This window comes from Hippocampus guttulatus, chromosome 1 (assembly GCF_054856545.1).
Source record: "Hippocampus guttulatus isolate MCC_2025c chromosome 1, RoL_Hgut_1.0, whole genome shotgun sequence".
Classification (NCBI taxonomy): domain Eukaryota; kingdom Metazoa; phylum Chordata; class Actinopteri; order Syngnathiformes; family Syngnathidae; genus Hippocampus; species Hippocampus guttulatus.
Window position 1 is genome coordinate 20,605,094 of NC_141261.1, and position 16,437 is coordinate 20,621,530.

The following is a 16,437-nucleotide window of genomic DNA, read 5'->3' on the forward strand; positions in this document are numbered from 1 at the left end:
GGCCCTCGTTATCGAGGAATGCGGCCCCCAGGACAAGGCGACGGCTCCTGGTGCTTGTGTCTCCGATGACTGTGGAGGCCCAGTCTTCCCCGAAAGCCCCGCCCGCAGGATTGACAGAAGTGGGTTGGGTTGCCGGGCCCTCTCCTTCCTCCGCGCTCGCCGGTCCTCCTCCGCAGCGACGCGTCGAGTCTCGAGGACCCGGACCCCGCCCCGCACAGCCCCACGCCAGGCCGCCCGATCCGCGGCCAGGTCAGCCCACTGTGCCGGGGGAATCCGGCACCGCTGAAGACTTCTTGAGGTTGAGGGGATCGGGAGAGGGGGGAAACGGGTTGAGGGGGCAGGAGGGGGGGGAGAATCGCCATCCTGGGGGCTATGTAGCGTGAGGGAGGGGCACGGGGCGCAACCCCGCCCCCGCACTTCGACCGCGTGGCCAGGGTCCACGGCAGCGCGGTGGCCGACGGTGGTGGTCCAGGGGGTCTGCAGCACCCGAGGTTGGACCGTGGGTGCGCCGGGCCCAGTGTTTTATTTTGAAGGGTGGGCATTCCTTCATAACCCATGGGAATGGTCGGCTTGGGGATCCGGTCCGCCACCTTGCTAGGCGCTTAACGCCAGGACTGCGGTGGATTTGTATACCGCCGGACGCGGTCCCGCGGGATTTTGCTGACCCGAAGGTCATTACCACTTCGCACCAACTCTCCAGTGATGGAAAGTCCCGTCAATTCGGCGTGGAGGCTGTTCACTGACGTGGGAGTGAGCACGAACCCGCCCATTGTGCGGTCACGTGGATCCTGGGGAGGGCAGGTCTGTTGTTAAGCAAACCTGTTACTGTTATGACACCTGACGCTGAATCAGTTGAGCAAAAGTGTCCTGGTTGATGACTCATGTTCCACCACTTCCTCAAATCAATTGACACATTCACACTCCACCTTGAGGCTGCGTAGGCTGCATCTGAAGCATGCGTCTGTTACCGCGACGCCGTTTGGCTCCCCTGAAACTGGTTATCCTTGCGGGGGCTATCTTCATGGTGGTCTTGGTGGTTCTCCTGAGTGACCCGACCTCCTCATTCACCGCCGAACCCTGGCTCTTGAGACAGGTGGAGAAGAAGGACAAGGTGATGATGCTGGTCCAAGAGGCCGCCAAAAACTTGGGCTTCCAGATGCCGGTCCCGCCCCAGATGGAGCCCACCAAAAACAATGTTTGCATCCATGGTTTCTACAGCAAGGATGAGCTCAAGCCTCATTTGGAGAGACCGCCTCAGGACCCCAAAGCGCCTGGTGCAAATGGGGACGCCTTTCAAAAAAATCTGTCTCCTGAGGAGACCAAGGAGAAGGAGGCTGGCATGACCAAGCATTGTTTCAATGTGTTTGCCAGTGACCGCATCTCGCTCAGCCGGAGCCTCGGCTACGACACTCGGCCTCCAGAGTAAGATATCTTTACAACCTTTATAACTAGTGCCGCTGTTCCTGCTGAGAAATTGTCATGTGCAGCAGCTGACTGACATTATAACTGGGGATGTTCACTGCCACTTTTTTCAGACCGAAACAAGTTCAATTATTCCCTCTTTGAGTACTCCATGACACAGAATACTATTTCTACTTGTCCTTGAACAAAAAACGTTCTGTCTGACGCAGATAATGATTTGCCGATGTGTCAAACTGCCGCAGTACAGCATGCAGAGGAGTATTTACTCACTTTCAGATTTTTTTTTTTTTTTTGCGTTAATGGCTAGGCCGTGATCGTGTAGTGGTTAGTACCCTTGGTTGTGGCCACAGCAATCCTGTTTCGAATCCTTGTCAAAGCATGTGCAAAGAGCAGACTTAACTTCGACCCGGTGATCCAGTGGTTAGCGCGCCGACCTCACAGTGCAGAGGTACCGGGTTCAATTTCAGCTCTGACCTCCCTGTGTGGAGTCTGCATGTTCTCCCCGGGCCTCCGTGGGTTTCCTCCCACATTCCAAAACCATGCATGGCAGGCTGATTGGACACTCTAAATTGTCCCCAGGTGTGACTGTGAGCACGAACGGTTGTTTGTCTCTGTGTGCCCTGCGATTGGCTGGCTACCGGTTCAGGGTGTCCCCCGCCTACTGCCCGAAGACAGTTGGGATAGGCTCCAGCGCCCCCCGCAACCCTTGTGAAGATAAGCGGATCGGAAAATGGATGGATGGATGGCATTCATGGCTGATGATGGTTGGTATCTGCAGCCTCCACGAGTACCCAATACCTAACCCAATTCCAACACCTGGTACTATCCCTAAGTATAACAATTCGCGTTAGCGTGGCATCTCGAATCGGTGGGCATTTTTGTGGAACCTAAATTGATGCTGATCTGAAATGCTGAATTTCATTCAAATTTACTCTATAGAATAAAAATGAGAGGTGATGGCACAACGGTAATTTGATCAGAAATCCTGACATGCTATCAGTTGGTGTGCCAGCGTATAGAGTCAAAACATGAATAGAGCAAGCGTCTTGACAAGTATTTGACATACTGTATTATAATAATAATAATAATACATTTTATTTGTGGGCGCCTTTCTAGAAACGCAAGGACACCTTACAACAAGCAGTTAAAATCACAAACACAATGTTAAAAACAGCATCAAATAAAATAAGAAAAAATACAACAAAAAATAAATAAATAAAAATAATGGCTTTATGGTCCGAGTGAGTAGGCTTGTCTAAACAGATGTGTTTTGAGGCTGGATTTGAAATGTGTTAATGAGTCCGTATTACGAAGGTCAGCGGGGAGTGTGTTCCAGAGCTGGGGAGCAGAGCGACTGAAGGCTCTGTTTCCCATGGTGACGAGGCGAGCAGGGGGGACAGAGAGGAGGAAGAACGAAGAGAGCGGACAGGTGTAGGAATATGGATGAGGTCAGATAGGTATGGAGGGGCTAGGTTATGGATGGATTTGAATGTGAGGAGCAGGATTTTATATTGAATGCGGTGTAAAATGGGGAGCCAGTGGAGATGTTGGAGGACAGGTGTAATATGGTTTATGTATGGTGTGAGTGTGATAATGCGGGCGGCTGAATTTTGGACCAGCTGAAGCTTTGCCCTTCTTTCTACCATTTATAATGAGAATTAACCAAACACCAACTTGCTTTTAGTTGATAGGAAAACATTTAGCCACCTGAGTGCAATAGCTGATTGGCCGTGGTTGTTAGTCGACATATTGCTATGTAATCAGATGTTTGTAATTACAATGGATCATATGTTGAAATGGCCACACTGCCGCAGGTGCCTGGCCCAAAGGTTCTTTCGGTGCCCTCCGCTGCCTGACACCAGCGTGATCATCGTGTTCCACAACGAGGCCTGGTCGACGCTGCTCCGAACGGTCTTCAGTGTTTTGCACACGTCACCCGCCTTCCTACTCAAAGAAATCATCCTGGTGGACGATGCCAGCACTGAAGGTGAGCAATCAGCAAATGACGACAGCATGCACATGCCCTTTTTTAAAAGAATGATGCCAAAAATAGTCGCTAGGCTATTTGGTCGCTAGGCAATGTCACGGTACTTATGGACAAAAAAGAAATTGGTTGCCAATCAATGTTAAAGGCACAAATTGACAAGAATTCTCCTGAACCATTTCATTGAACAAATGTTCTCAAACTTGCTCATATTTGGGCAAACGTGAACTGAACGTAGTGTATTTTTGCTTCGTGAACATTACTGTGAGTGGCATCATTCTGGCGCCAATTAACCTGTTTTGAATACCGGTAAATTTTTGCTCACGAGTATCAGGCTTTCTCTTGTTTAACTACAAGGGAAAATCTGTCTAGCGTAACTTAAAATGAGCCTTCATTAGGTCTGCTTAATTGAGGGTATTAAAGGTAGTATTTAGAAATCCTGGCCACCAACAGTCATCATCAAAATGCGATGCGTGTTTGGAGGGGGGGGGGGACAAAAAGCGTGACAACACAGAAGTAATTCATTCACTATTAGCAGCTCCACTCCCTGTCTCAGCAAACAATTTCGTGTCCTCTGATAATTGTGTTCAAGAATTTAATGAGAAGGTCAGAGAGAATTGAAGAAGAAAAAAAATCTGGAATTTCTGCGTAAGCTTTGCCCACCCAGTTTCAAAAAGCAAACACTGATTTCAATTTCATCAACAGCGAACCTGAAATGCCACATTGTTTTAAAACACCCCGTTAGCTTTTCGAGGTACAAAGTATGTGCAGGTGACCCAGATAATAATAATTAAAAGAAATGACAACGGTAAGTCGAAAACAGATCACTTTCCATTTCCCAGATACATCGAGTCATACCTCAGCCTGGTTCCAATAAAACGTTTTTTTTGTGTGTGTTTTGTGTTTTCATATTTGGGACCCAGACCTGTTTTTGTTTTATTCATTTAAAAACGAAAATTTACAGTAAGTAATAATTTCTCCTTTTTTTTTACATTGTCGGGTGATAGCTGCACCTGGATACTAGTGTACTACTTCATTTTTACAATTAAAAAAATGTCAGGTGTCAACTATGAACTGAACTAGCCCATTTTAAAATTTAGGAGCTGAACTTTGAACTAGTTCGCATAGAAAATGAGCACTGCTGTTCTGACACACTACTGGTAAATTACATTTATAATTGCCACTACACCCAACACGATGGACGGGAACCAGTTAGTTTGCTTTTGAGACATCATCAGGCACTGATACAATTGTATTTCAATGCTGATTTATTGACTACAATGTAACTGTGTTCATCTAATCCGTGACAGGCAGAACAAATAGATGCTCTTCCCCAATATTACAGAAGGTCTAACTAACCCGTTTATCCACATTTTGCCATCAATGAAACAGAATAACAGCTTGGTGCTCAACTCAACAGGTGCACATTCCACACTGTCAGTAAAATGAAAATTATTTCAGGACATTCTCTCTAGAGGGTGAATGAAAAGCTATTTTGAAATACTTCTGTTCGTTTTATTTGTTTCTATTTCCTCCCTCAAATGTTTATAGTGTTTGTTCTTTAATGGTTGAGATTTTACAACTCATCAGATACCTTTCGTATGTCATGGTATTGTGAAAAATGAACACAAACACAATCCTGTGCCAAGTCATCCCACACACTGGCTTAAATTCTCAACTTCGCAAAAGCAAAACATTTCAGTAAATAAATCATTTTAAATGTTTGCCCAATGCGTCGAGAGCGATCGACCGGTAGCTAGCGGACTGGTCCCGAGTCGATCGCGAGGAGGGTGGGGGGGCAAAATATTTGTGCGTCTGTGTGCGTGTTATTAATATGATATATTTTTGTTGTTCATGCCCAGTGCACACTACCAGTGTCACTTTCACAAATTGTTCAAAAAATTTTTTAAAAAGGTCACCTTTAACCTAAGGGTGGCGCGTGGCCTGCTTCACCGGAAGTTGTTAGCGGTCAGCAGTCGAGAATTGCAGCTTGCATTCAGAGCTGTCACGCCATTATCTTTTATTGTTATTATTCTTCTCATTCAGAGTTTGTTTCATGTACAATTCACTGAGGGCACTGACAAAGAAAGGGAATCTGGAGGGCCGAAAGAAGCATTTTAAAACGGTACACGTGAGCTACGATAGTAAACACGCTGCAAAAGTGCGTCACATGCCTCCGCTTGAGGTCTCCACTAAGGTAGGTAGTGATATGCTTTTCGTAAACTCACAAACTTTTGTGTGTGTCATTATTTTTCTGTTTAGTTAATCTTAGCCGTTATGGCTCTTGCTCATCAGGGCATGCGCGTGTAACTGCGTGTGTTTGCGTGCGTGTGAGGTAACGGGTCAGTCGCGGGAGGTTGGTTGATGGAAAAGTAGATCTTGGGTCAAAAGAGGTTGGGCACCTCTATTTTAGAGTATACCGTTACTTTTCAATAGCCAAGTACATTTTTCCGGTTGTTGCATCCATGGATTTTCTAATGTAAAATATTTGCCTTTGCCAAGACTACCTGCAGAAGCAACTGGAGGAATTTGTCCGCGAACTGAAGATTGTCCGTGTGATGAGGCAGCGGGAGAGGAAGGGACTGGTCGCAGCCCGGCTGCTGGGCGCCAGCATCGCACAAGGCCAAGTCCTCACCTTCCTTGATGCGCACTGTAAGCATGTACAAACTCACAAGGGTCAACAGCACAGCAGCTCAGTAACACGGTAGCTCAACAACAGAGTCGTACAGGCACCAAGCAACATTTTTCCAGTGAACAATGAACATAGTTAGGGGCAGTGGTGGGAAGTCTCCAAGCACAAATACAGTGCTTTGTATTTATTTATCTGCAGGCTCACTTTCATACTTTTTAACATTTTTCTGACGACTTTTTACTTTAACTCCCTGCATTTGAAGTCAGATTTCGTTCTTCTCCTCTGCTTTGTCAAAATAGGCTCATCACTTTTGTTGACCTTTGCAGCTGATAAAACACAATTAAAAAAAGATGCAAATCGAGGGAGGTCAAGATGGGATGAAAAAAAACCCAGCGACATTGGTGAAACGAAGAAACCGATATCACGAACAAACATGACATAATAGGTTCAGAGCATGCCGTTATTTAAGAGTTGTTTTCTCTATTGTGCCAAAATACCCAAAATGCATATTGTTTATGAGTAACAATAAAAAAATGTGGTTTACTTTTATACTTACACACATTTTTAGTGTCTGGACTTTTAACTTTTTATTAGCTAAAGAAGGTGAATTACCTGTACTATGTCTACTTATCCCAGAGTAGTTTGACTTCACTCAAGTAATACTTAACAATTTTAGGACTTGCTTGATTAAAATTTATGAAAGACGACCTTAAAGTTTGACTTGCTATTCTTGACTACATCCTACGTCTATGTCCTCAACTTTATTTATAGAGCACTTTAAAAGCAACAATATCTGCATACAAATTTCTGTACAAAGAGTAAAAATCAGACAGAGAAAAACAAAGACAGTTAAAATTTAAAATAAATAAATTTATAACAGTGCAGCACAGTGCTTGACTGGTTAGCACGTCCGCTTCACAGTGCAGAGGTGCAAGGTTTGATTCCAGGCTTCGGCTTTTCTGTGTGGAGTTTGCATGTCCTCCCAGTGCCTGCGTGGCTTTCCTCCGGGTCCTTGGGTTTCATCCCACATTCCAGAAACATGCACGGCAGGTTAATGGAACACTCTAAATTATGCCTAGGTGTGACTGTGAGTGTGAATGGTTGTTTGTTTCTATGTGACCTCACAACCAGTTCAGGGTGTACCCCGCCTACTGCCTAAAGACAGCTAACGCCATAACTTATGTCTTCTAGTCAGTGATGATCAAAGTTTTCAGCGCCATCCAGGCCTTGATTTCCTCTGGAAGGGACAAAAAATGGCCATCGTGACAAAGCATCCTTTTTGCTCAGTGGAACATGGATCTGACGGTCATCTGCATTATGGAGAAAGGAAATATCCTGCTTTCATAAGATGCAACCCAAGGGCAGCAATTACAATGAAATAGCAGGGGCTTCAAAACTGAACCATGTGGAACACCGTATGACAGGGGTGTAGAGCGCGACTAAAACAACCAAGGCTATCACAAAAAGTTGCTAAGTAGGATCTATACCAATCTAGGGTGCTCTCTGTCCTAACACGTCTTCCATGTATTTTATTATTCTTATTTCTTTTTACATAGATTATTGTTAGATACAATTGAAAATCAAAATTTTTGTTGTTGTTTTTGAAAGTGAAGTATTTTTTTCATAGTTCAAACAAAAATGTCAGCATAGCAGTTTGCCTCTATGATGTGGAGTATTAAGCCACTTTATGAAGCAAGTGTCATGTAGGGAATGCTGAAGATGTGGCTAGAATGAGCTGATTGACTGGGACAAGGGGAGCAGAACTGACCAGACTAATTGGAGTAATGGATGACATGTTTTACACTCCAACTTGATCTTAACTTTCAGAATTTTCTTTCATCTTAATCATTATTCCTTTGTAAAAACCCATGAAAAGCACCCCGGATTTGCAAATTGTATGAGTGGCAAATGGACCAATAAATTTGCCTTGCCTCTAAAGTTACATGAGACAAACCAAAGTCTGATTTTGTGTGCTTTTAGGTGAGTGTTTCCACGGTTGGCTGGAGCCACTAATAAGCCGCATTGCGGAAGAACCGACTGCGGTGGTCAGTCCGCGCATCGTCACAATTGACCTCAACACCTTCCAGTTGAGAAAGCCTGTGGCCAACCAGTTTTACAACAATCGAGGGTCCTTCGACTGGGCCTTGACGTTTATCTGGGAGCCCATCCCCAAACACATCTTCAATCTGCGCAAAAACGAAACCCATCCGATCAAGTAAGCAGAAGTGGCAAAATAACTCACATTCTGGGACTGAGTCATGTCCTTTACGTAAAGAAATGGGAAAAAGAAAAAGCATGGACTATTAATAGATTTTGGCTACTCAAGTGAAGTACAAAATGCTAAAAAAATATGCAAAACTGTAGTAGCAATGTAAATGAATATTCTGGTACTTCCCAGCACTGCAAGACCTAGAAATACTGGCTTCACTCATTTCTTGTTTTTTTTCTTTTTACCTGCGAACATTTCAGAACGCCCACTTTTGCCGGAGGTCTCTTTTCTATATCGAAGAGCTACTTTGAACACATCGGAACATATGATGACCAGATGGAGATTTGGGGTGGCGAGAATGTCGAGATGTCCTTCCGGGTCAGTCTTTTTTTTCCCCATCTTGATTTTTCAAATGTCACCTCACACACTGGGAATGTACATTTCATATAAACATAATTTTACAAATTATATGCTAGATACAGTAAGACATGTATCCATATTTTGTACATGTGACATTTTAGCTCAGGCAGCATGGTGAACTAGTGGTGAGCTCATCTGCCTCACAGTTCTGGTTCTTGGGGTTCAAATCCAGGCTCCAGCCTTTCTGTGTGCCGTCAGCATGTTATGCTCATGCTTGGATGGGTTTTTCCTCCCATATTCCATACGCAAATTACCGTGTTAGCTTCAATATTGGATTGAATAAATACATTATAATGATGCTAAAATGTTTAAGATGAGTTTATGTCACAGAATGAAAACAAACTAAGCACTTTGGGCCTCGATTTCATGCCCAGCGCAAGTCTTGCAGAAAGTGCAGTCGAACTGTATGCATGGGTGGAGTTTTCTCTCTTTTGGTATTTTTGTAGATGGACGCAGTTAAAAAGAGGCGTTTCCGCCATTGTGGGAGTGAATGCAGCCAACAAGTTCAAACTGCGCAAAGTAACTTTATAAGGTCCTGCAAGCAGACCTCCAGTTACGGATGAAAGTTGAGCAAGGCCATCACAGAAAATCCCTGTGAGGTGGGCAGACCTTGCCCAATCATTGTGTGCTTTTGTCAGTCCATCGGCATCGGTCCATCGGGTACGTGGGACTAGCACCTGTCGAAATCATGTCAACGGAGGGATGTGCATTTGCGTCATTTCTTTGATCAGAAAAGGTGAAAACAAAAACAAACAAAAAACAAAAAAGACACTATGGACCCGTTCCAAAAAAATTTAAGCTGACAATTTTTTTTAATGACACCACGTTTGCTAATCAGTTACTAGCTTTGCAGTTAGCAAACGTAGCATGATTTGACTGCTACGGATGCTTTCTACTATTTTCCGTTTTGTTCAAGTTAATTTTTAAATACTGGAAACCACGTTATGATTGTGTGCCCCACGTCCAGTCTCTTGTCATACTTGGGAGGGCAGTGTCTTCCTAGTGGTCAATGCCAAAGAACCAATTGAAGGACGATATAAGACATGTCACGCTATGCGGCAAGACGAACAAAAATTCTGATGTCCCAGACGCCTCATGATCAATCCTTGAGTATGTCACACAACACGGGCTACGGTGCGTCAAGACAACTCAAAATCGGCTGACGAGACACTTCGTTTTTCTGCAATATTTCTGTTGGCTCAAAATCGAGCTATATTCATGTAGTCTGACGTCGGCATGAAGCGTAGTCTATCTTCTGTTAGCAACTTGTCAGGTGTGCCAGGGTTGTATAAAAGAAAACGCCCTTGGTCTGCCGGAATGCCCAGCATTTTCCAGTGTGGTCAGCCAAATTCCTAAACAGTAAAGTAGACTTGCCCCAGCATAAGAATGACGATGTCCCAGTTTTTTACACCAAGCGCATGTGCACCTGTTCATGAAACTAGATCATTTTATGGCCATCCATGTTGTGATATGTTGAACTATTTATACTAAGGATATTTTTGGACCACAACTCATGAATTTATCGCTTGCCAAAAATCAAACAATACCCGGGAAATAGAAATCATTTTTCTGTATTTGTGCAAGCTATCATGCGATTGCTATTCTAGTGAGCATTGGTTGTTCACTGCTTCACCAGATGCATTGAAGGATACAGTGAAGGCACTATGTAGGTGCGAGGCTCTCACTACACATTCCAACAGTACTACAAAAAGGCCATCACACTGGATATTGACAAAAGAGTTATTCCTATCCCAGGCCCGGTCTCTGACTGTGTTTGATATGTTCAGGTGTGGCAGTGCGGCGGTCAGCTGGAGATCCTTCCTTGTTCGGTGGTGGGCCACGTCTTCCGCACCAAGAGTCCACACACTTTCCCCAAAGGCACCGAGGTCATTACTCGCAACCAAGTGCGCCTGGCTGAGGTCTGGATGGATGACTACAAAATGATCTTCTATCATCGCAACAATAAGGCCAGCGCCATGGCCAATGAGGTGACCATTTCTTGATGTGTGAGGTGTTAGTAGACCTGCTCCATATACCGCAGCGCATCTGGAAGCATGTCTGTGTATATTCTCATTTATCCAAGTCATGGTAATCCACAAAGGTTGAATCGAGGCAACTGAACTTTTCTCAATTATTGAATATGTTTTACCTTGAATCTAAAAGCCTTCTTCTGTTCATTTTTTTTGTTTTGTTTTGTATCGGTGAGCAGCTTGTTGGAGTCCTGAGTCAGCAGTTCATTTGCTAAAACAAAAAACGACCCAGAAAGACGGGACATTCTTTTGAGGACAATGACGTTCAAATTCTGAATAGGGAGGATCAGTGTTATGAAAGAAAGAAGGCACCTGTGTCATAGTAGAAAACTCGTCTCTACATAGAGGAAGAGGTTTCAGGCATCACTTAAGATCATCTCATTCCACGGAGAAGAGTGGCCCTAACGAGCTGTTTTGCCTCCAGGCATGTGAAAGACCGGTTGGTGTTCACGGTTGGTATTCACCTCCTTGCCTGCCAGTAACAAATCCAACATGTTTCATGGTCTCACTATGGGGTGCTGTGTATAGCGTATTTAAGGAAACATTTGGATTCAATATATTTTGGAATGCAGCGGTAACTTGACAGAATATGCACTGTATGTAAAGTGCCTGAACATCACTTCTAATATGAACGGGCACTACAGAAACAAAATGGAATGCTTGGTTTAAAAAGTGTTTGTGGTTGTAGCTCTCATATGGGGACATCTCCGATCGTCGGAAACTGAGAGAGAACTTAAACTGCAAAAACTTCTCCTGGTACTTAAACACCATCTACCCTGAGATGTTCGTTCCTGAATTGAAACCATTAAAATTCGGACCAGTAAGTCTGCTTTGCCTTTTATTGCTCCATGTGGATGTTGCTTCGAGTCGCACACTCTATGTCAAACTTCTCCCACATTTATTGTTTGCTTCCAGATAAGAAATGCCGGATCTAAAATGTGCTTGGACGTTGGTGATACAAACGCAGAGGGGAGACCTGTTATCATTTACCAGTGTCACAACCAGGGAGGCAACCAGGTACGTCACTCCCCCATACAGGACACCATCTTGGGACCAACAAATTCAACTTCAAAAATGAGAATGAATCCCAATTACATCGACCATTCCAGAGTCCAAAACTCTCAGTATTCTAAAATATTTATTTAACTGTCCAGCCAAAAGTTGAAGTAAAATGACACTATTGTCTTGGTAATATAAGCAGAAGTTAATATTCATTTGTTGAAAAAAATTTACAACCCTCTTGAAACACTCCATTCATTTTAATGATGAATGAGGGAGGCTTATTGGTAGATCCTTTGAGAGGAAGGCGATTTTCACAGCGACTATACACACAAATACGTTTGTATTAATTGGACTGTATATTCAGTTCCAGACAAGGTTTAATCCCCATGGGGCAACTAATATGTACTGGTAACCCCTTTCAACATGACTTCATTCCTAGTTTATTGTTTTGTTGTTAAGGAAGTAATTGTTACGGTCGACAAAGGTAATGTTGGCTGAGGATCCAAAAGCGAAGGAGATGGGGGAAGGAAGGGTGCAGGGTCAAATGGTCCGGGGAGGAAAATGTGGAGCCAGGCTGGGCAGCGAGGCAGGCACTGGAACGAGACAAACAAGACCAATTGAGTATGCACAAAAATGGCAAGCGTGTGCACGAGCAATGGCCTAGATACCACTCAAATGCGAGAATCATCTGGCACCCGCTTGCAGATCAGCAGAGCTCTTATACACAGGAGGTGATTGCTGATCAGCTGCAGGTGTGGGAGTACCCTCCGGCCCAGCCTGGTAATGAAAGGGAAACAGACACAGAAGGTCCCTGGAAGTGGACTCACCAAAATAAAAGCGCAGAAGGAAGAGGGTCTGTGATGATACATCACAGTAATTTCTTTTTTCTTTTATTGATTACGGAATCCAATGTTCCTTTATTGTTTTTTTTTCTTTTTCATTAACATGTTTAATAGACTTCTTTAACATTTGACACTATGTCTATCCATCAAAGGGGGTCACCCATTTTGAAAAAGGAGTAGTAGAAAGTACTGATATATGTGTTCAAATGTAGCAAGTAAAAGTGTAAAAAAAATGGTTAGAAGAAAGAATATGCAAGTAAAGTACAGATTAAAAAAAAACTAAATCATATTTTTCTTTGCACTCCTGTATAATACAGTCCCCCAATTTGCTGATATTCTTTTTTAGGCGGGTGAATTATATGAATGAATAAAGATTCAGAACATGCCAATAAAGTGTCAATGCATTTGAATCCAATTTCAAAAAAATTATTTTTCCATACCTATGATTGAGGTCTTTCAAAGTATTTTTAAAATCACGGTGACAATAATCATCTTATTTAGACATTTTACCAGTACTGTAACTAAGCAGTACCTAGTGGTTGGAAAAAAAAATAGATAAAATTGAAAAAATAGAATCACTGATTCAAAGCACATTTCATACATGTAACTCATACTGTAACTTAAAAAGAATTACAGTAATTTACACTCTGCTTCACAAATTACAAATATTACAGTATGTGAAGCATTGAGTTATGTTGTGTATGAAATGCTCTTTGAATCAGTGATTGTATTTTTGAAATTTTATGTATGTATTTATTTATTTATTTTACAAACCCCTCGGTACTGCCTAGTTACTGGTAAAATGCCTCAATAATATACCTTTTTTGTTTGTTTGTTTCTTCTCAAGCTCCCTGCATAATACCCACCTTAATTTGTGATTTTTTTTAATTTTACATTTAGTGTTTTTATATAGAGTGGTTTTCATGAGATTTGACAATACTTATCACTTGCTACCACTCGGGCCAGCTGTGAAATGGAGGCTGTGTCTGTGATCGTTTGCAGTATTTTGAGTATACGTCCAACAAGGAGCTGCGTCATAACATCGCCAAGGAGCTGTGTCTCCAGGCGGAGACTAATCCACAGCCGGTGAGGATGCAAGTATGTGCGCTGAAAAAAGGGGAGTCAAGGTCATCACCACACCAGGAGTGGATCTTCACACAGGTCTGTTTGCTTGTTTGTGTTTGGGCCTGGAAATGGGTGTGATGCAGCCTCCCAATGTTTTTTTTTTCCTTTCTTACTTCTGCAGGAGAATCTCCTGAAGAATCCCAGCAGTGGGAAATGTTTACATGTGAAGGAAAAGGTCATTCTGATGGATGATTGTAATGCGTGGAATGACTACCAGCGCTGGAGCTTCAGCTGACATCCTTTGGCCCCCGTTTAGGGCATTTGGCCAGCCCAACCGGACAGAGGAGGCTTTGGCACGAAGCTGGGACAAATTCCCATCGATCCACTTGGATTGGCGTTCATTGATTTAACCCTTTCATGCACCCTAGTGTAACCTGATAACAATGATAAACTGTCCACTCAGGTAACCGCTGTCCCTGAAAGGGTTAAAGCTAATCCAGGTAGAAAGTCAGGTTTGATTGGCTTGAAGGTGGTCGTCGGAGCCGATGTGAGCACTGACATTCAATGCGCAAGTCTCACAGAGTTTGTTTTTACGTGAATTTTACACTTGAGACTTCCTCAGGTGATGGTGGACGAGGTGGTGGTAGTGACGATCAGAGTGCAATAAATGAAGCAAAATACTCAAATAGCTGAGCTCTTAAAACTTTGGCCAGAGGACACAGCCTTGCTAGTGGTGTGGTTTTAACATTCAGATAGAGAATGTTGAGATGAGGCTTTTTATATTTCACAGCAGAAATGTAAAAGTGAAAATGAATAGGTTCATATGGACGTTGCTTTTGGGCAAGAAATAGTCACGTAAACGCGTGTTCAAGGAGTCAAATTAAGACTTTTTAATGTCCACAAAGTGTTCATAGTTTTGGGGAAAACTATATGAAATAACCATGAAGTTTTTTTTACAGGCATGTCTATGAAAATGGCTTGACTATTTAACTCATTCAGTACCAGCCAATTCTAGACCAAGTTTGAAAAGACGTTTAAAAACGTCTTTGGGAGTGAATGAGTTAACAAGGTGTGTGCCATTTTTATTTATTTATTTTTTAGTCAGAGTTAATGATTGCCCTTTCATGATGAAAGCCTTTCTTTGGAAAATCAAATCTTTAAGGATCGGTGTTCACAATGTAGAAATTGTTTACGTAGTTAAATGATAAATTAATATTCCTAGAATACAATTTGTATTGAACAACGGAACCATTTGGGGGACGGGGGGTGGGACAATCATAGTATTTGTGACAACTGGTATAGGAAACTTCACGTGTCAAAATAGAGTATTTGTAAATCTCATATTCCTACGAGCCACACGCAAGCATTTGCTGTTTGCCTCCTTCACATATTACCAACCCTCAACTGTCACTAAAGCAAACGACCGGTTCAAAGGCTTGACTAGATGTTTGCTCAGCAATTGTGCAGGGCAAGAAACATTCTTGACAATTATGTCAAGTAAAGGTGTTGCAGAACCTGATCTGAGAAAACAGTGGATATCCATCCTGCTTGGCGGGTGGAATAAAGAGCAGCTGTGATGAGTAACCAAAAGTCAAACAAATATAGCTTTGTGCTCTGATTTCATTTTAATTAAACTGACAGTCAAATGTCAAACATCCACAAGGGTATAGTGTAAGATGCAGGAAGGTGATGACTTCGCCCCTGAAAATAGTAATCTTGCAGCATGACTAGAGTGGGGCCAAAGGTCATACTGTTATTTTTGTAAAACATTAAAAATACACTGCACAAACAACTGTAGAAAGTGTGTGGGGGGGGGGGGGTCTAAATGGGGTGAATTATGTTTTATCATAACTGTGGGCAATTGTATCAGAATTAGAAAGAATACAATCATATTGTCTTTTACTTGAAGTGAATCATATCCCATTGTAATCGGAGTGAGTAGGGTTTTTTTTTTTGTTTGTTTCTTTGTTTTGGGGGGGAGTGAAGGGAATAAAAGGAGTAAGTTATATTTTATACTTGAAGTGTTGCATTATAATCGGAGTTTCCCGTCAAGAGTATCGCATCATATATGGAGTGATCCTTATTTGATCGAAATTGGAATAGATTGTGTTGGGTTTACCTGGTGCTTTAAAGAGGGGCGGGGCTGCCACTGACAGGTGACCGTTCGTTTGATAAAACACTCACTTCGTCGTCAGCATGGCCCAATGGTTGTGTCCGCTTTTCTTTATCAGATATGTAGTTATCTTTTAGATTCAATCGTGCACGCTCGCTTTGTTTGTTTGCTTTGCCATGGGTCCGTTGTGCTTTATGTTTGCGCATCGCAATCACAGTCAGTTACTGTTCGCAATATTTAGGTTTTTTTGTTTTTTGTTTTTTTATTTTTGCATAGTTGTCATGTTTGTCCGGTTGCACTGGAATGTTTAAACTGAGTAATTTGCGTTACGGCTGGAGTTAATCATGCCAGCGCGCCACTTTCGGGTTTGACCGCTGGGACTTGTAGTCCTTTTGTTTGATCCCGCTTGGTATTTTTCCCTTGTATGGTTTCTTACGTTTAGACTATGAATAATGATGACGATAATAATGCATAGTGTAAAATCATGGTTGATTAAATTATTGTGAAGATGAAGGTATTAAATTAATTAATGTCAATTATATACATTTATATTATGATGCATAAAGATAGATATATTCATTTCGTTGCATTTATGTGTACTTTAGGTTATTACCTGCTTCTGCTACTCTGTTGCTACTGCTTCAATAAATGATAAAAAAAAGTACAAAGCGAGTCATCCTTCCATGCTGACTGACAACTATTTGGAATAAATCAAGTT

At 42.6% G+C, this 16,437-nt stretch overlaps 1 protein-coding gene across 1 annotated transcript; it reads left to right on the forward strand.

Moving 5' to 3' along the window:
• The first annotated feature begins 840 nt into the window (after positions 1 to 840).
• galnt6 (UDP-N-acetyl-alpha-D-galactosamine:polypeptide N-acetylgalactosaminyltransferase 6 (GalNAc-T6)) lies at positions 841 to 16,370 on the forward strand. The gene is made up of 10 exons (XM_086117925.1): positions 841 to 1,422; positions 3,237 to 3,409; positions 5,909 to 6,058; positions 8,019 to 8,253; positions 8,508 to 8,625; positions 10,455 to 10,655; positions 11,386 to 11,517; positions 11,613 to 11,714; positions 13,544 to 13,702; positions 13,788 to 16,370. The coding sequence occupies exons 1-10, from the start codon at positions 956 to 958 to the stop codon at positions 13,899 to 13,901; spliced, it is 1,851 nt and encodes a 616-aa protein (XP_085974051.1). The 5' UTR covers positions 841 to 955; the 3' UTR covers positions 13,902 to 16,370.
• The last annotated feature ends 67 nt before the right edge of the window (positions 16,371 to 16,437 follow it).